Genomic DNA, 20,929 nt, shown 5'->3' on the forward strand with positions numbered 1-20,929 from the left:
TCATCTGTAATAACCATTTACCAACTCACACTTTTTGAGCAGTTTCTGTTGGAAAACAAAGAACATGTACCATGAAGAGAGAGCTATTATTGCTGCTTTCCCACCCACTGAAACACGCTCTTTAAATCTGGTCTAACCTAGCTGGTTAAAGAGGACCTGAAGCTTCCATCTGCAAGCATTATTTAATTTCTGCTAGCTCTGAGCATTAGCTGTCTTTACAGTTAAAGAGCTTGATATTTTAAATACCATTACTTTTTGTACCATTTTAAGAAACAATAGAATCAGGCTCAATTACTGACTTGCAAAAAATTCAGCAAATTGTAACTTAGCACATTCTGAACTTAGATTTTTACAGATTCTAGACTGTAGACTACATTTTTATTTAAAGTGCAGAAAGTGTTGAGTGAAATGAATGATATGCAAGGTTATTACTCTAATAGCCACATGGAAAAAAGATTTTTTCGCTTAAATCTTCATTTTCTTTAAATATACTTATGCCTCAGTATTTTAAGATTAGGACTAATTTTTTTTTAAGAGGTGTATGCATGTTTTTGTACGTGATGTAGTCTAAAAACTGGGCAGTGTCCAAAATGGACAGAATAGTGGGAAGAAAACTGGTTTGGGGAGCTCTGTAGAGAAGATGCACAATAACCCAGAGAAGAACAGCCAGAGAGGCACGTTAGGCATTAAGCACTGAGGTGAAAAGTAGTGAAAAAAGAAAAAATACATATAAGAGTTGCAGAACTGCAACTTCAGAGTATGATTTTAATTTAGCAACACACTCACTGGTTACCGCAGTTTCTAAAGTATGTATCAGTCTGGATTACAAGACACTATTTCCACCATGAACAACTCAAAGACAAGCAGTGAATTAGTGTACTGTACCTACTTACCTTTTTGAATGCTTCAGGCATGCATCTGTCCATAAACCTCTTGCAATTCTCATCAGAATCAGAAAGACCTTTACAGAAAGGAAGAAGTAAATGTTTTAAGACTACCTCAGAAAATTCAGTGCAAGTTTTTGGGTACGCCAACCAAAACCAGCAGCAACAAAATAGCTACGATTAATTGATTATTAAGCATTATGCTATTCTGAGTCACAAAAGAATGTGAACCAAAAGAACTTGCCTTTTAGAAATAAGAAGTTTCAAAATGTTTAACCTTTTACAACTTCTTAAACTGTGATTAGTACCACACACATTTCTCTCTTCAAAATTTAATACTAAGTGGAGATCATTCCTGATGCTTCATATCCCTCCCCCCCCCCAAAAAAAAACCCTACAAATCTACACACAGCCTTTTAACACACGTTAAAAATCAACAAAGCAAACCAGAATCACTAACCACTTTTATTCTTCCTCCATATTATAACCTCCCTTTCGTCTGCTGTCAGGCATGTTGGAAAAACTGCCCCATACTCTCATTACACCATGAGTTGGGCATGTCATCTCCATAACACTTAACCCCAGCCAAAGTACTGAATACAGAACAGTCAAATTCAGGTCTAATGCACTATAAGCACTTCACTAGGGAAAAACAACCAGTTACACAAGCTTGGTACAGCATGAATTTAGATGACAGCTTGTTTTTTACAAATGGAAAATTACCAGCACAATGAAAAATGAGTCGGTAATTCAGCTCTGAAAAAACAGTAATTCCTACAATCATTAGAACATAAAGAAACATGTGCTCCATTTTTTTCCCCTCCAAAAAAGCTTAAGTAAACAAATTACTTTAGAAAAAGAGATCAACACTCCTTTTACAGCATTAGATAGAATAATTCATTGGTAACCACTTTCACAGAGATGTGATCACTCTGCTGGGTGCTAACGACTGCAAAATTAATACAAAAGGCATAACTGTGCACCATATGTCTATGAAATCCGAGCAGATTATCTTTAGGTGTGTAGAAATAGAACTTACCTAGTCTTGCTAGATAGGTGGATGCAATTAGGCACTTGCCTAGAGATTCTTCCCGCTTGTAGGGTATGGACCAGTGATCTGTTAGAACTCTGCTCTCCAGCTCATACAAGTTGGTGGTTGGAAACTCAATGCCTTCTCCAGAGCAATTCCCGTTTTCATCATTTTTCTGTGAATAAAAAGTTCAAGTGAAGCAATTTTTTAATCCATCCTTGACACTTTAAAGGATTTACTAGCTTCAGAAGAGATGGCTGTGCTTATAAGCAGCATGTCAAATTCTCAGCAACCCTTAGGCTGCTTCTGTTTTTCAAAGTAGAATTTAATATTTCTATTTGAATTGATTACATACCTTTATTATCTCGTGTAGGTGATAACTGCTATGTTTACACGACTAATTGCTAATCATCTCTAAGTGGCAAGTTTTCTTCCTTAGCATATCAGATCCTAGAGCCAAGTGCTAAGAGCTTCTAGTCCCTGAGAGACTTTAGAGTACAAGCCCTGATCTTCACAGAAGTGCGCATATTAATCTTCTGTTCAACAACTGCTGAAGATTATGAAATAGTTTATTTTAAGGGAGGCCAATTTTACCCCTTCACCCAATCACATTGAAAATAAACTAGACTAATCCAGTTGATCAGGATTTTTTTAGTAGCTAATCATGTAAAGAAAATATCAAGTCTCAGATATAGTTGCCCAGCAAGGAAGCTGCTATTGTCCTTCTCCTGAAGTCAAAATAAGTTACTGGAAAGCCTTCTGGAAGGCGAACGGGGAAGAAGCAAGTACAAGCCTGCAGCTCAGTTTTTCAGGTTTGTTGCCCATGTCACTAACGGCAGCTATTTCTGTGCACAGGCAGCACTCAGAATTAGCCCCGTTCTTCGTTAAGCGCCAGATGAGGTAACTGCCTCAGGAGCGCCAAACAGAATGCTACACAAGTTATGTCTTTTTTTTTTTTTTTTTTTTAACTTCACGTTGATGCTGGCTATCCCACGTGTCAAAGACATCCCATGGGCTCTCTGTGGCTTCCAGAAGGCCGTGAATCCAGGTGGGAGGAAGGAGCACGCCTGGAGCAGGCCTGGCAGCGGCTGCCAGAGGCCGAGGAAAACACGAGTGTGTGGTGGTAACAGGAGAGCGGCCAGGGACACGCCGGGAGAAAGGACAAGCAGGAAACACATCTGAGAGTAAAATATAGCATCAGGAAAGCGAACGGAGCGAATAGAAAGGAAAAAGTCCAAAGAAACAACTGAGCTCGGGAGGATGTGGTGCACAAGGAAAGAGATTTATATAGAGAAGTGTGCGTCCAACTCTTCCTGCACTTGCTATTGCAGGATTAGACCTGTTAATTAAGACATAAATGCATCATACTCACTTTCATAATGACTCAAGAACGTGACACCAAGGGAACAGCAGTTGTATAGAGCGCACCCCATACAGTTCATTAGCTCAGGTGACAACAGCACACGGGCTGTACCTAATAACAGGTTCTGGAGAGCAGCAGTAACATTTACAGGAGTAACACCAAATCGTACTCAGGCAAGAAAACACAGCTGGGAAACAAGGTGCCACCTTCCCCAACCCTCTACTAAACATTCAGCCCCAAGTTTGCCACTACAGGGTGCCGTACTTCCTTTGAGAGAGCTGGATATCCAGCTTCGTTGTTTGATCTAGCAGATCACCCCTTGTTTAAATACATGAACTTTTGGAGAAGAGATGTCCAAAGGACCAAATGAAATGACCGAGGGTATTTAAAAGCAAAAGTTCTCCAAGAAATATCCCGTTGTAGTGATTAAACAAACACTTAAGTCTACAGCTTTTGTAGAGGGTACCCAACCAGAACATGAATCAATTTCTACAGAAAATGAATGCGCATTTATAAAGAAAGCCCTTATGGCATCAGTACAGAACACAACAATTAGTTTAATAAAGGAAGACTGACTGGAGTGCGCACATCCAGTCACTAGGTAACAGATAGCATTTCAGCCTAGACTTGTGGCACAGCAAAGAAGCATCTCAACAAATGGTGACATTAACGTAGCTATGGTTTCTCCAACCCTTAAAGGAAGGTAACTGTGTTAAATAAAAATATCTGTTATTTGCGTTAGTGTTGGAGAGGTGCAGCCTAACAGCAGCGCAGACCTTCTACTGTTGCTGAAAAACTCCACGTGTTGTTGTTCTGCTTCCCCATCTGCATCTCAGGGGAGCTGCTCGTTATTTCTCTCCCCACAGGCCATGGCCAGTGCCTGCAGTACTACGGAAATTCGCAAGGAGTGAAGTAATAACTCTTCTTCGCTGTGCACTCACATATACGGACATTACCAAAACAGCTGGGCTAAGAACACAACTGGCCTATCGCTGTATTGAGTCTACCAGCTACATAGCTAAAAGATCTTTTACACAAGCAATAACAGTGGGTGCAGTACTGGAAATATTGCCCTAATAACAAAGGGAACCGTCTGCACTGAAGGAGCATGTCTTTGGCACGTTCTGTTAATTACAGATGACAAGGCATTCTTACACATCAGTTTTCTGCTACTAAAATCCTTCCCAGAAAGCGTCAAGATTAATTATGGATTAATTTTAGAACGTAACACATTAAAGCAGCTTCACAGCTAGCATGAAACCTGCAGCGTGCTCAAATCCATGCCCAGGTAGTCTAAAAGTCAAACTCAAACTCCACTTCAGACCATTAATAACGCTAATGCCCCTGGAGATTATCTCCATGTTCAGTGCATATTTCTGCGGACTGAATCTCGTTTCTTACAACATACCTAGTCTGAGTAAGTCTCTCTAAAACATATTGCTGCTCTTTCATAATTAGTGTCTTTCTGCACAAAAATCAAGCAGCTCCCCATCCAACTTTTAAATCAATTTGTGCACCGCTCTTTAAAGTGAAGGATTTATTAAGGTTGCAAGGTGCAACATAAGCTTTTCCACAACTTTATATTGGCTCACTAACCAACACCCACTTTTCTTCAGAGAAACTGGCACCTGACAAGTTCAGGATTGGTAGGGATCCTTTCCAACAGCAGAACAGTACAAAAGCAGTGAGACTAGTCCTGGCAGTTAACTGGTCATCCAAAGACTGATTGTTCAAAAATTTTCAGGAACCATCTGTTTTCTGAGATAGAAAATCACGTTGCACATCACACGCTCTGCAATAATTCTCCCTTCTGCAGCTCAAGTCCTGAGACCAAAAAGCATTTACTGACAAACCTTTAACATCATCTTCCATGCCTGTATCTCTTCCTACACAAGAGCCCTGAAGATTCCTCCATTTTAGCAGGGTCACACGGCTATTTTTGGCTTATTTTCAAGGTGTCCAAATGCAGTTATACCCACACATGCACACAGACTCCCAAGAAAAATATTCTCACTTAAACAGTTTCAAATGCCGATTCACGACTGTCACTCTGGGGGCCTGGCACCTCCCCAAGTTGTTTGCAAGTCTGAATAAAGATTGTTAAATACCTGATGAACAATGTGTTGCCCAAGTTTGAGCATAAACCCTTCCAAGGCAAACTAACACAGAACAAAGACTAACCCTCACATAAGAAGTGAAATATAAATTAACTTCAATTGCCAAAAGGTCATAGTTCAAAGCTTCAAGATGTATTCCCGTAGCATTCAGCTAATTAACTCATCAAACAGCGTTTAACTAAAGCCACTGACGCTTACCATGCCGGTCACTTTACATAAAATAACAAGGAGTTTAAGAGAGTATTTTGATGTTAATTGGCACTCTTAGCAATGAAATTACAGTCAAGTTACAAATTAAATTTGTTAATTTGATTTTGATAGAAGGCTACCAGCGCAATCTAGTGTCACTAGAGCCAAGTTCCATTAGGTGCTCTTGAATCTAGTATAATTTCTGAAACGGAACCAGAAAGCCGTGTTTCTTTCAATAAGAAATAGGACCAGGGTTTGTAAGATACCAGCAGATCTGTCTCCTTCCCTCGTGCTTCTCCAGTAAGTGATTTTCACGTGATTTCAGATTTTGCAGCCAAGAAAACAGGATTTTGATGTTTCACTGTATTGCTAAAAAAAACTTGTATATTATTATATACCAACAAACAGAATCAAGTTTAATTGCTCTGAAAAGCAGCAATGAAAAACAAAATCCTTAGAGCCAGAATTAGAAGACAAAAAATCCTAGATCCGCCTTTCACTTTTATCACAGATATACTAACCAATAATGAGGAAATCAATTTGTGAGTGCTTCAGCTTCCCCAGCAGCAGAGTGGCAGTAACGACACTTCCCTCTGCCACAGCAGGTTGATGCACGATTCACTGGTGTTTTGCAAAGTACCACAAAATGCTCAGACGGAGGCAATACAGAAGCAATACATCAAATATCCATAAAAACAGAAAGAGCAGCTCTCTACTCCCTGATCTATTATGTCCATCAACTTCTGGGAGAAGCTATGAATCCTGAAGTCATGACTTGACAGTCCTGTCTGCCAGACTGCTGATTAAAGCAGCTTTTACTTTTGTACCTGGATGGCATTTTTTCCCCTTCATTTTAATTAACTGTTAGGAGGAGGATATTCTGTTGCCTAGAATTGATTCACTGGAGTACGAACATAAAGGTTTTCAAATAAATCAAAGCCACTGCTTCGCACTTAGGCTGGAAAACACCAGCATGAGGTAGACAGTGATTTTTAAACTTATATTTTCTTATTTGAACAGAAGTGTTTTTTATAAACCGGTACTCCCAGAGCTTCAGGAACTTCTTTAAACTCCAGTTAAGTGGCAGATCTGGAAAATATCCCTACATATTTTATTGAGGAACCGCTATTTATTTTCAAAGCACAGTAATAATCTTTAACTGTTTTATACCTTAAGCAGTTATAGTATCTTGCCCTTATTTTTTTCTGCAGATAAAAACGTATGCGTATGCAAAGTTTTTGAGTAAAATGACAGAAAGGAATGTTATTTGTTATTTATGTTCTGCTAAGAGAAAGTAACCTTGTTGGTTAGATATATCACAGGTTTTTTTTCACATAGAAATTAAGTCATTTAGCTTGTATTTCTGCTATGCACTACATTACACGAAGTGTTAATATTAGTAAATAGTACTTAATCATGTTAATAGGAAGTAATGATCCTAGTCTACCACTAAAGGAAAATAAATCCTGTGTTATGCACCCCATCTAATCAGAGCTGATTCAGATTCTCACCTCACTGTAAATCCCTTCCAAAAAAATTCTGATTTATTTAGTGACTGTTTTCACACAATGTTTTGGAACCTGATCTCAACTGAGAGTAATATGAGTGCATTGTCGGGAATGCCTGGTTGGACTAAGCCCTCCTTAGTACGCGTGAAGGATTATAACAAATCATCTAAAACAAACACAGCTTCCTCCCCACCTCTCAAACCCCAAGAACTACAGAAAATTGGGAAGAAGAACACAACGTGAACTGGATGTTGGGAGGGGGAAATCAGTAAAGCTAGAAACTAACTAGGATTTTCTAAAAATAGTGCTTGAACTGTACCCCTGCTTTCCAGAGTGATGCAATGTTACCATGCAATATTCCCCAATGTACTTGCCTAGTTGTTCGGAGATGAACTCAGCGCTAAGCGTTACAGCAACAAGAATCAAGGCTCTGTAAAAATCCTGTTTAAATTAGAAGATCCATTCAACTTAAAACAAACCAGAAACCTTTTGTATTACAACTACCCCAGCATTCAGTGGAATCAGAGAGGTTTGTTACGAGCACTTTCAGCAGTGCATTTCCAAGCTCAATAACAAGCTGTAGGCCAGGGAAAGGTCACGGAAAGCTCTGTTAAGAAAGCCACTCGTAAGAAATCAAGGAAAAACACACGCTTATCTTACACGTGTTTGCAGTATTGTCTGAAATATTTAAATAATTTATTCCCTTGGCGTAAGTACAAACATCCAGGCACTGAGTTGATACCATTATTCCTCCCAGCCCTCGAGTTTTCATAAGCACAAAAACACTGCTGATTTCCAAATACCTCAAAATAACTTTGCGTGGTATCAGATAAACATTGTGCTTTAATACAATAAAACAGTGAATCACAACTGTTTGGCATTTCAGTGCCTAAAACTAAGTCATTCCTTCTATTCCCCTTTGCCAGAACACCAGGCATTAACAGAGCAGTGCTGCAGAAGCACGAGATAAAGGATTTAGCACAACACTTCTGCGACCAGTGTTCAAGATCTGGAAGGGAGAGCTCGTTCCCTGACACTGCGTACAAGGAGGTGTGGTGAGACACAAACTAGTACCACAAAAGCAGCTGGCAATGAGCTTGAGTGCAAGTTCCGCAGCGCACCATTCGTTGCAAAGTTGTGGTTAACAGCTAGGACCAAAACCTTTAAGCATCTCCCAAGACCACTCCGCCGGGCATCGGAACAAAAGAAGTGAGAACTGCTGCACAGCAGCGAGCAGGAAGGGCAAGCAGCGAGAAGCACTGAGCACACCGGGGCTTTAATTTGGCCCACGAAGCATAACTGAAACGCACATACCAAAGGCTACTCCTATGGCAGCAGAAACGCGTGGTTTTTTCGAGTTGAGAGTTTACAAAAGAAACAGGCACTTCCTTTCCATCTTTGCCCTCTTCATACAAAGAGCTACTGTGCCTTAACCCAAAAGCAATCCAAATGATTTGCTGGAATTAACTTCTAACACTGGCTAATTTGTTTTTATTCTCGTTCTTCCTCAGCATTTCACTTCCTTATTAAACAGCTGCCACAGAACAGCACTTTAAACTGGGAAGATGACCAGCAAATGCCTCCAGAGAACATTTTATCAGAAGCTTCCTGCCCAGCTGAGGAGCCGGCTGCAGAGCTGCCCGCTACCTCCATGGGCACCACCAATGCTCCAGTAACCGCAATGTGCTGGTCTCAATCTAAAAATTCCTCCAACAGCCATATTACATGGTAAGGGGCTCATAAAGTATTCAAAACAAAGCTTGCTCTTAAAGTTAATGAGCCATCCCTCTCAGTATTACCCCCATTCTCGCCACCTTCTTGTAGCATCTCTGTTACTATCGTGCCGGATAAAACACTGACAAAGCAGTGATTTTTCTTTCGAAACCCAAGAAAGCACTGATGTAGAAGCAGCACCTCCTTTCAGGTTCTGGCTACCCCAGGACCACGGGTGTCATTTTTGAGAGCAGAGATGCTGAAACCCAGGAGTGCTAAAGTACTAATTCCACTTGACGTTGTGGTGGCAGCCCGCCAGGACCCAGCGCCAGAACGCAGCACAGAGCTTTATTTGATTGCTTAATTGCTTTACAAGGCCAATTCCTAGACAAGCCACACTGTAAAACTTCCACACGAGAATGCCAGCAGCAGTCACTTTTGCGAAGCTCAACTCTACTTACAGGACAGGAGACTGACTTTACATTTATAAAGCTGCACTGTAAAGTCCATCGCGTTTCCTAAATAGCTTATTTTTGCCTTGAAATAAACACAGCTCCTTCCATCCAAGGACCAGAGACTGTCACAAGCCCAGTGTCTGCAGTATTCCCACACGGCACGGACCATTATCCTCATTTTACACCCTAGAAGCTCAGAGAGGTTCAGAAAGAGGCAGAGGGTTCGCACACCGAAGTCCCGCAGTGTGAGCAGTGAGTGAGAAGCTGCTGCCGGTGCCAGTACTCGCTGCTGCTGCTGGCACGCTCCTTCCACACAGCCCCTTCTCCTGAAATCAAACATAACTTCTAAGAGCGATTTCTGACAAGTTTTATGTTAAACATTATCTAGTAAAATCTGGTGTATGTGAGCTTTTGATCCCGTTCAACTAAAATAAAAAAAAAACACATCTAAAGAGCACATGCTGAAGGAGACAGGAATAGCTGGAAGGTAACACAACCCGCTAATCACAATTTACCCAAAAGGTCAGAGTAATGACTCGCAGGAGCTGTTTAAAAACAAGTCAAGATTTCTTTTCAGGAAGGGTTATACAAACAGCGTAAGTGGGTTCCCACCCTTAACACAATTTTAGGCTCTCTGCTCTTATTTGCCTGGCCTGCCCCTCTCCATCCTATTCCTGCCCAGCTTGTGAATGTCAGCACTTAGTGCCCTCGGGACAGTTTGTGGACACTGACAAACATTGTCATCACGTTCATTTTTAGTTTCATCATAAATTTTAAGGACTTAGCAGCAGTTCACAGAAGAGCTTATCTGTCAGTCACATGAAAGATGAGTATAACCTTCCATCCCACTCCAGAGATCACAGTGTAAAAATCTGTACGTTGCCTAAGGAATAAACACAAGAGAATCCCAGATTCTTGCCAAAACGTACTTATCAGATTCACTTCAGCCAACAGACAGAAACATAAAAGTTGTGTCAAACAGGCAAAGTAACCTCCTGGAAAAGCAGCCTGTCAAAGTGGTTTGGCACCGCAGAGGGCAAAAACATCAAGCCAACTGGAAACCTAACGCTGAACTTCCTGAGATTTCAGGAAGAAATGTGAAGCCCCCTTCCTACTTGCAAATTAATTAAGCACGGTCACACCAGCAGCACCAACTCCACAGACCATGGTATTAACTCAGAACTGAATCAGTTGTGCGCTCCGTGGAAGACATGAGCCTGCTGAAACTCAAGTTTCAGCCCTTGTGAAAATGAGTTTATGCATGTCCTTCCCTCAGGTCTCATAAAATACAGAGCGCATGCTGGGCCAGTTCACAGCTGCTGTCTTCCAAATTCAGCCTCCTATAACACCTCCAGAAGCCCCTGAAGCAGCCTGGACCACCGAAACAGGATTTGTGATGGCTTTACTATCCTATCCAAAGGGAAGATGATTTTATTAGTAAGATACATACCGGGTTGCTGTGATACGCTCAAAGAACACCAACAGACAAACCCTTCTTTGATCACCGTGCTTACTGGACGGAACAGGCTAACATTATGTAACAGAACCAAGCATATGCAAACATAACGGTTCATTACTGATTAGAGAAAATGTAAAGTGTCCGATCATTCATAAAGCTACCCTTCTTTGCACAGTAAATTGCACTCAGCCAAAAAAAAAAACAAAACACGTACAAAGTATAGAGCTGTTACACACACATCTTGGAGCACGGCTGAAGTTGTCCTGTTATTTTTAAATTAATAAATCCAACCCTAACTTTTGTTCATTTAATGATGAAAAAAGATTACTAGACCAGAAAAAGTTATTTAGGGGAAAAGTAGGGCTGTGCTCTATTTCATTTATGTTTGTGCACATTATTGATATATACAATCTAAAAATCAAACCAAGAAACATCCCCACCTCCCCATTAAGCAAGCATTATAACTGGCATTACGATGACAGGGAGGAACGTGTGCTTTCAGAGCATGGGAGAGGATATTGACAGGAAGATAAACAGAAATAACATCCGAATTGTGTTGCCACAAGATAGTACGGGTGTACTACTCACAAGGTTTCAACATGATGTGCGTGACTACAACAAGTAATAGGGGCGTCTGTGCGACGGGCTCTCTGTAGGGCTTCACAGGCCACGAGCTCGTTCTGAATGGAAAACTTCTTACTAATTAACTACCTAAATAATCATGCAGTTTATTAAATACAGTTCCACGTTACATTTGGAGAATAAAAAGAACAAGAACTGATCATATACGATCTCTCTTTTCCCCTTTTTATGAAGTATGTCAAAAGCTGCTAGGTTGCACTGCAATATTAGGCAAATAAACAGAGGAAATAATCCCAAGTCTTAAGACTTTTACATGGATAACTCTTGCATGACAAAAATGTAATGCATACACGTGCAGGAGTTCACAGATGTTCATATGCAAATGGATCCAATTACTAAACTGAGGCCTGAATTCATATAAAGGTTCATGCAGTAAGATACTTCAATCCTTCTATGCTTATTTTGTGGACTTGCAGTCATTTGCATATATTCAAATATTTTGGTTTCCCTCCTGGGGGTTAACAAGAGCACAAATCAAAGCAAACAAGAACACGGGTGGCAAACGAAACTGAAGTATAAGTAAGTTTGATCAGACATACAAACTGAAATAACAGAAAAAAAACTCTTATAGCTGTCAGCGTCACTTGTAATAGGAACAGAAGGGGAAAAAATGCAGTTGTCTGAAGCTTACACTGACAGCTCCTCTTTAAATGTCACACTGACAGCCCAGATAGTCCCATCCGGAACCACGAGATACCTGACATGGAAATCCACCCTCTTCACAGCTAACAAGCCCTGAACACCAACCAGCAGAACTCTCATTCACTCACAACCCTCCAAAGCAAAAGCCAGAAACTCATTCCCTATTACTTCAGTCAGGGAATTTAAAGCAACTCCTCTTCTGCACAGCACACGTGCAGCCCTACAGATCAGCTTACTCCACAAGCATACATCGCTATCGTACACCAGCAAAGGATCTAAACCAGTTAATTCAGCGAACAGGATCGCGTATCGCTGTTCTGCAAGAGGGGACTTCAGGTAACAAACCAAGACTGGATGTGGATGATCCGTGCAAGTGTAGCTACGTACAAGTAGATACGTGCATGTATTCTTCATACATGTTTTTATAGGTAAATGCACAGAAAGATATCCCTTCTGGCTCAGTATCCCCAGGATACTGTTCGAGGTGCATGAGTCTGTTGTTATTCACGTGCTTAGGCATTTGCTATGGGCCACTGAAACAGACCGTGCAAGGTGGCCCTTTGGTACCACACAGCAGGGCTGCTCTGTTCTTCTGCTCTCACCCCTTGGGCTCCTGAGTTGGACTTAGCTCTTTTCATAGGCACCTGGGAAATTTTGGAGAAGAACAGACCTGGAGGCGGAGAAGGCTTTACAGGTAAGTGCTGCAAGCGCGTTCCAGGCAGCGCAGCAAGAGCCATCAGCGAATTTGCTGGCCAAGGAGCTCCGAGTTCTGGAAAAGCGTGGAAGAGGAGGGAAAAAAGCAGAACAGGGAGGAAGGGGAAGAAGCGTGAGAGGCTGACATTTGCCAGCCCTCCTGCTTCAGGCGTCTTTTTAAAACACAGCTATAATTAACGAGTTAAAGCCTTTGTTTTAAAAACACTTGAACTGGTTGTATTTCCAAGGGCAAACTCGTGGCCTACCCAAACAAAACCCAGGATTTGCACCCTCCTTCGCGTCGAGCAAACGGCGTTTAAAAAAAAATACGCTCTGCAGTCAACTATGGGGTTATGCAAGAAGGCACGGGACTGGGGGGGGGGATTGTGGGGCAGCGATGCATTCCTTGAATGCCAAGAAAAATAACGAGACACCGGGCGCTCTTCACCTTGCAAAAACACACAGAGAGAGACAGAGGGACACGGACAGACGGAAGGACACGGACAGAGGGACACGGACAGAGGCCGGGGCACCCCAAGGGGCTGCCGGGGGGCTCCCCGCACCCCCCCCAGCTCTTCACCCTCCGCCGGGAGGGCTCGGGGACAGCCCGGAGCCGCCGTCCCGGGGCTCACCTCGGTGTCCACCACTTCGTGGTAGGCGGGCGGCGGGTCGAAGCCCCCGCTGCCGCCACCCCCACCGCCTCCGCCACCGCCGGTGCCGCCGCCTCCGTCCCCGTCGCGGGGTCCCGGCCCTCCTGCGGGGGAGCCGTGGCCGCCGGCCGGGCCGTGCCCGCTCTCCATGGGCTCGTAGCCGCCGTAGTGGAGGCTGGGCCGCTCGTTGGTGAGCAGCGCCACCGCCTCGTTGATGTCGTTCTTGGCCAGGCGCAGCGCCTTGCGGATGGCGGAGGCGTCCGAGAAGCCCATGCAGAGCAGCGTGGTCATGTGCTGCTCCTCCTCGCTCTCCATGGCCGCGGTCCGGGGGCCGAGGCAGGCGCCGGGCTCCGGGCGCTGCCGGGCTCCGGCCTCAGGCGCTGCCCGCCCCGCGCGCCGCCATCTTGACGGCAGCGCCTCGCCCCCCTCCCCGCCCCTCCCCTCCCCTCCTCGGCCCGGAAAGGGGGGGGGGGGGGAGCGCGGCGGTGCCCGCGTCACGTGACGGGGGAGGCTCGGCTCAGGGGATGAATGGAGTGTGCGGGGCGTTGTCATGGCGACGGGAGTGGCCGCGCTGGTCACGTGGCGGGAGCGGCGTTGCCATGGGGACGGCAGCGCCGGGGATGGGGTCGGGGCTGGTCGCGGCCTGGTCGCGGCCTGGTCGCGGGGTGGCGGGGGGCTCGGCCCGGTGCCCGCTGCCCTGCGGGTGGCTCCTCCGGCAGGGAATAAACCCCGTAAATAAGTGCAAGAAATAATAATAAAATTGCTGCTGCCCAAAGCAGAAGTGAATTGAATTTGTGTATGATTCTTAAACGTACTTGCCCAAACTCTGGCACCGTATGGAAGAGAGTAGATCTGAATCTCTTAGGCTATCTAGGCAACATTTACCACTCCATTTTAACAAACGCTTTAATGGCCACAGAAAAGGAGGAAGCTGATAAAAGATTTGTGAAGATCGGTGCTGGTATCTTGTGTTAGCAGTGGCTGGCATCACTAAGAGCACCGGGGTTAGGAAACTACAAATAATTGCCTGAAATCTGAGACACAGATTTACATTCAGCGTAAGGGAAGCTTTCTAGGGAACACCAACAATATTTGAACTTTCAGACCTCAGCGTCCATCGCTGCTCCTGATGGCGTTTGTAGAAAGAAACAGACTGACGGATCTGCCTGTTTGACTGGTAAGGTTTTTGATTAATTTTTAGATGATAGTATGCCAACAGTGGTCCCACGTTCTTTGTATGCTGACCCAAAAGGTAGTCACGACTCTTTCATCTTGCTTATTCATATCCTGATTTTTATTTATTTATTTTCTGTAGGCGACATTCAGTGGAACGTAGGTAACGCGCCCGACTCAACTTCAGCGTCTGGATTGAAGGAGGGTTCTTCAGTCACGCTGATCTCCAGCTATAAAAGTAACTGTTATGGCTCAGTCTTGCCAGGCTCAAGAAAAAAAAATCTATCACTTCGAGTGCATTCAGTTAATACGCTGAATATTGACTCGCTGCTTACTCATGTGCTCAACGTTTAAATTACACTTTCTCATTTTTGAAACATAAGTAATGATTTAATCCTCACAGGCTGATGAAGTCAGTTGGCATCATTTTCCTTTACTAGCGGAAGACAAGAGTGTACGAAAAAGTACTATCTTTTATTGGATGTCATTATTGATTTCAGATTGATTTCAAGGAAGGGGTGCTGTAAATTCGCACTGAGCTAATTAATGAAAACATACCAAAAGTAATGGAGGAACTGATTGTAATCCCAGATGACTGAGCACAGAAGAGAATGCTTTACAGTTAAGTTACCAATGCTTTGCTGTCCTGAAAGAAGTTTGAAGGGAATTTGAATTTACCAATATGGGATGGTAGCACTTGGACACAGGAGCTGAAAATAACCTTGGCAGTGAGGTATACTGATCCTAAGGTTTTCACAGAGTTCCCTGACAGCATTTCTCTTGAGACTGCATAAAGGACAAGACTGTATATTCCAGTTTATTGAAAGAAGGGGTTCATCTTTTTCAAAGTTATTCAGCCTGAAAGTCCCAGCTGCAAATATTGTTCATGCATTGTTATTTGAAGAAAAGTTTCAGCGAGACGCACAGCAAACTTTTCTAACTGAGAACAAGAAATGTAGAGTGAGTCTTTCCTGATGGGGCATCACAAGGTGCAAGGAGACAAGGGAAGGAAAGAAGCTGAAGGAGGGAGCAATACCCTCAAGATCTGCTTTTGGATAACTTGGAGTTTACAACTGTGTAGTTGCCAGTTTGATAAGACGTGTTTACTATGACTGTGTTACTTTACAGAAGGTAGTGACTTTCTACAAAATTCATCATTTATGTATCCTAAAGTACCTCCGGACATGAATAACCCCTGTATTACAACAGAGACATTCTGGAACAGAAACTACTTTTTTGGTAAGTGACTTTCAGTAAGTTCAATGCTGTAACATCAGACACAATTTTTGGGTTGACTGTGGAGTTTCCAGGCAGCCTGAAAATAGGGTTTGATGGAACATTGCAATGATTTCTGTGGAGATGTTACAGTAGGAGTGCTTGGTTAATTTGTGTTTAACTGAATATACTTTTATGATTTTCTTCATAAAACTGTTTTAAAGCCAGTCCTGTGTTTTACAGCTCACTGTTTAAACAGTGAACGCAGTGTTTTCACTCAAAGAGAAACATCTGTATTGTTCTGGTGGAACATACACGTGCAGCCAAACCAAGAGTTAACTCTGGCTTGTTGGAGATTTCTCATGTTCGCAGCTGTTAGGGAATTCTGACCAAAATCTCTGAACTATTTGGAAAACATCCCTTGCCACCCTGATTCTGTTTCCCTCTTTGTTGCATCTTCTCAGCCACAATTATTACATACATACTTAGAGACTCTGCTAGAAGGGAATGGGAAGTTTGTTATATTAGCACCAGGTCTTAAATTTGACGCGTGTTTTACTCAAGATGAAAGAGCATCTTTCTCGTCATTTGTTAAGACATTTCAAAGCAGTATGTTACTAAGGGAAGCTTTGTACGAGCTAAAACTTACTGTTCATAAATCTTTTATGACTAAATGTGTGAAATCAGGACAAAATTTAATCACAGTGCCACACCAGTAGATGGTGCATAAGCACAGAAGGAGCACTATGAAAATGGGAGTTGCAGTAGCTAGAAGAAACTCATTTGCAGTCGTTGCATGAGTTGGTGTGTGTCTATATGAAACACAGCTCGTTTGTTTGAAAGGGAAGAACCCTGCTTCTCTCACTGATGTTAATGGCTTAGGATTAGGCAACTAGTATAGTTGGATCTCATGATGATAAGAAGAGGCTTCTGTGCTGTCTGCCAAGCGAACAGAAACACTCTCCACAGGCTGCAGGGTAAATATTTTTTGTGGACTTGAATTACAGTACCAGAAAAGGCAGCAAATCAAATGGCATCGCCTTGCAGGAGATCTCACCACCCAGTGAGTGATGAGAAAGTAACTTTCTGGTGAGAAATATCCTGACTCTGTACCTCTAAACATACCAAGCACTAACACGAGGAACATATTTATGAAGGTTTCCCCCATCTTATGTTTTTGGTGGACGAGATGCTTCTGGCTTTTAGTATAGCTGGCAGTTATGGCACAGGAAGTCTTCACTGCTTAAAGAAAGAGTGAGTATGTGAGATGTTGCAAAATCCAGCTTTATGTATAGCGTTGTGCAGAACTAATTTAACTTTTCTGAAATGTTTTTTTCCTTCCTTCCATCTTTCCTTCCTTCCTTGTCCCACCCAGTCTCTTCCAGTTTCCCGCTTCTACTTTATTTATAGCTAAATGTAATAGGTGGGATTTGAGGAAGGGCCTCAGCAATCAGTTAGTGCAAATTCACCTGAATTAATGAAAATCATAATTATGTTATCATACAGATAACAGAGCAGATGCGTAAATGTACTTGACTCCGCAGAGAGAGTGCAGCATCCCAGAAAACAATTTTAGCAAACACGTGTGAGTCCATTCACAACCACCAGCTGACAGATTCATGTAATATACTTTTAGACTTTGCCTGCACTGGGGATTTTTGCTGCCTTCACGGCTTTTGGCCAGCTAGAAAGGAGATCTGTACTGGGATAACCTCCAAGGCAAAGCCTGCTGTCAGCAGCAGTTTGCAAAGGGGCGGCTTACCTTGGTTTCACGCCGACATTACTCGTGTATGCTACTAATCATAATGACAATATTTAACTCTATTACTGTGCTTTTAAGATGGGTATCTAACACACCTCATAGGGGGATGGGGTGGTATCCTTGGCTCCTCAGCATATAGTAGTTTTTGCACTGCTACTAACTGTAGTGGGACTAACAGGGCAAACAGGAAGGTGAGCAGATCTCGTGGTGTTGACGTGCCTCCTCCAGTAATCCCTGTCGTTATTCCGGTGTCCAAAGGGAACAGGAGCTGAGCCACGACTGTTTTTCCTTCAGCAGCTGAGTACCTGCTGGTCTCCCACATACAAAACTGAAGTTTCATACTGTTTCTCTTGAATGGAAGCAGCATGACGTGAGTGTGAAAAGAGCGGAGCAGCATGGTAAGGGCAACACAACCAAAAGGAGAGAACAGCTGACTCCAGGGTCGGATCAGATTTGTCCCCTCTGCTTCACTGCGTGGGTTTGTTTTCAGCTCTTCAACTCAGACCGTCCCGTGGGTCTTACAATGCATCTCCACAGCTCTGGGCTGAGAAAAGGAACCAATTGCAAGGGGCTTGTTCATTCTTCCTAAAACAGGCTTCACAAGCTATGGGAAATGAAGGCTGAGGCTGAACTTTAAAGCAAGCTGAAAGCACTAAGATGCAGAAATGCAGAGTGAAACCATTCTGTAGAGTAAAATTTGGAACAGAGCCCTGGAAAAATCTATAATTATGACTAATCCATTTTTTATGTGTGTGGTTCCAGGTAAATTACTTTTAAAGATAATTTCTCTACCTATATTAGTTACAATTCTTTACTGTCATTTTAGATAAATGGCACGCTGACGTGTGAGCCCAGTATCAGATGAACTGCAGTGACAGAACTATTTCTGATGCCGAGTGGCCCGAGCTGAGCTGCTGGTGGTGCAGAGAAACAATACAAACAGGATATTCAGAGTCAAGCCGCAGCGGCACCCTGAGGGACCCACCCAGAGGCAGGCACTTGAATGCAGACTCTATCCTTCAGCCAAGTTAGCTGAGGAAACTTGACATAATGGCAGGCTGTAAGCTCAGTTTGAGCAGGGGCAAACACACTCAGTCACATTTTGGAAGTGGAAACAATCCGGAATGCAAACTTCAGGTATTCCTGAAGCACTGAACAAGGCTGGGAGCTACCGCAGAGTTTTAAACGATAGCCTTTGGGTGCTTTTATTTTGTCAAATTGTCCCAGCCTTGCTTGCCGGTCCCTTCTCATGATCCCTCCCATCCTGTGATAGAGGAACACTGAAGTTAACACACTGCTGGAGGGAGGGGAGCGGTGGTAAATAACACTCCTTGTGTGTGAGGTGGTAAATAACACTCCTTGTGTGCGAGGGCCATGGCTGTTGTGATACAAATCCAATCCTTTACAGGCTTTGCAGTCCTTACCATTAGTAGAGCTGTAAATAGGAAGGAGCATGAATTCAGTGCAAACCAGGAACAGACCATGGAAGGGAACAGCGTGGAGATTGCTTAGGCAGGTAGGAAACAAAGCAGTGGATCCAACACCATGGGATATGTTCCGTTTACAGGGTATAGCAGCCTAGCTAAGGGCAGGGCAGCGTGGCAGCAGAGCTTGTAGGAACACGCAGTGCTGAGGGTGAAGGCTGTTTTCGGTGGTGTGTGTGTATCTGAGAGCCAGTCGGCATCTCCCTGGTGTAGGCTGTGATGTGGTGCGGTGCGATAGAGCAACAGGGAACTCCTTGCTGGCTCTCTGCCCGGTGCAGATTCCTTTTGAATTATGCCTTGACCTTTAAAGCAGGACCTGCTTCTTTAGTTTCTCATTGTCTAAGCTCTGCGCTGAAGCTTGAGAAACAAGGCTGTAAACACAGCAGGTAGGAAGGAGTCTGCCGAGGGAGAGCCACCAAATGGACCTGAGAGGTGAGGGAGTGCTTCACAGCAACACAGGCCTGGTGGTGCCAGGCTTAAATCAGCACAAAAGACTGGTTTATATTAAATACTGGTCCACAAATCCTCTCCTGCTCTTAAGAGCAAGCTCTGCCTCCTGACGGGAACACTACCTGGTCTGTCCTCAGTGATGTGGAAAACCTGGGGTATGGATGTAGAGGGTCTGGGGTGGGACAACCTCTCTCCCATCCAGAACTTCTTTAACGTTGCCATTGCTTCAGTTGTGTTTGCACAGGATTTCTCATTTGGGCAGTCTGTCACGTGCAGATTATTAAATGCAGACTGACGGGCAACTGGAGCACAAACTGGGCTCTGGCCTGGGAGGCAGCAGCCACTCTGTGCCGGACGAAGGCCTTGCTGCTGCTTTTAGGGATACGCAGGAGTGTATGCACGTGGTTAAGGTTCAAACACATGGCTTAAGTTCTGAAATATCAAGAGGTTCTTCAAGGCTGTGAGAGCCTAAAGCCTTGGATTTCTCCTGCCTCATCTGCCTGCTGGCACTCGCAGCCGTGTTGTCCCTTTAACGATGCACTTGATCTGTGGTGACTCATTTGAAGCCTCTCTTATCTCCACCAGGGAGGTGCTTCAGGGCTGAGTCTCACCCACGTATCAACTTGGTTACTGTACGGTGTTATTAGCTGCTCTTTTCACTCCTCGGGTGCTCCCAGCCTTTGATCTGTTACCATATTGCAGCAGAAACTCCCTCCCCTCCACAAGATTTTTTTTTAATGCTGCATTACGTTGTGCAAGGCCATCGGCACTGCAGGAATGGCGCAGTCTCTACTGCCTGTTCGCTGTTCTCACAAACAGATCCATATGTTCATGTGTGAAATCAGCTCTGGTCGATTTCCTCAATATCCTCAAATATATTAATAATATTCCTCAATATCCAACAGTCCTCGGATAATCACAGTGGAAGTCACTCTCCGTTCTCCTCCTGCAGCATTTTACCACAAGATGGCAATTTCCACCAGACACCCAAGTAGCCTACAAGTAACGTGGAGTTATAAAGATGTGGTTAGCTCTTCCCTTCCTTCTCCCTGATGCATTTCTCTGGCTGTTTGTTGCTTTTAGAAAACCGTGGGGCAGGAGCTGTTTGCTCCATCCGTACAGCAGCTGGTGTCGTGGGCCCTGACTAGTCTGTAAATCCCGATGTTACTGGGCAGTGATGAATCCTGCCCAGCAGCAGAAAGTCTCCTCTTGCTGGTCAGGCTGGATCTTGTTTAATTTGAGGTTGGTTCCGTCAGAGCTAGGGACCTCGATGGGAAGAACGGTGCTGTCTGTGCAGCAGGACTGATGAAACCTTGTTTTGCCTGTTGTACAGTGGTTTTCTTGTTAAGCTGACCATCCTGCCTGATGCTGGAGACGTTAGAGAGGCCAGACAGGAGAGACTCCCTTCCTGAGAACAGGGGGCTCTGCTGCCCAACACAGCACAAGCGTCCAGCAGAGCTCTTCTGGTAGCTGACTCATTCGGACATGTGGCTTCCTTCC

At 43.8% G+C, this 20,929-nt stretch overlaps 1 protein-coding gene and 1 long non-coding RNA gene across 6 annotated transcripts in view; one reads left to right on the forward strand and one right to left on the reverse strand.

Annotated features, from left to right (window-relative positions):
* Positions 1-13,764, reverse strand: part of USP24 (ubiquitin specific peptidase 24) — a 61,131-nt gene extending 47,367 nt beyond the window's left edge. For both annotated transcript variants that reach the window (XM_040565258.1, XM_040565257.1), the window contains exons 1-3: positions 13,328-13,764; positions 1,924-2,089; positions 894-961 (exon numbers count right to left, since the gene is read on the reverse strand). In XM_040565258.1, the coding sequence (XP_040421192.1) occupies positions 894-961; positions 1,924-2,089; positions 13,328-13,660 (567 nt within the window). In that variant the 5' untranslated portion in view covers positions 13,661-13,764. The remainder of the gene's footprint in view (positions 1-893; positions 962-1,923; positions 2,090-13,327) is intronic.
* Positions 13,765-13,873: 109 nt separating this feature from the next.
* The window catches only part of LOC121073763, a 319,233-nt gene continuing 312,177 nt past the window's right edge, over positions 13,874-20,929 (forward strand). For all 4 annotated transcript variants that reach the window (XR_005821924.1, XR_005821921.1, XR_005821922.1 and 1 more), the window contains exons 1-2: positions 13,874-14,522; positions 14,661-15,757. This is a non-coding gene — a long non-coding RNA (uncharacterized LOC121073763). The remainder of the gene's footprint in view (positions 14,523-14,660; positions 15,758-20,929) is intronic.

The sequence above is a fragment of the Cygnus olor genome, chromosome 8, assembly GCF_009769625.2.
Source record: "Cygnus olor isolate bCygOlo1 chromosome 8, bCygOlo1.pri.v2, whole genome shotgun sequence".
NCBI classification, from domain to species: domain Eukaryota; kingdom Metazoa; phylum Chordata; class Aves; order Anseriformes; family Anatidae; genus Cygnus; species Cygnus olor.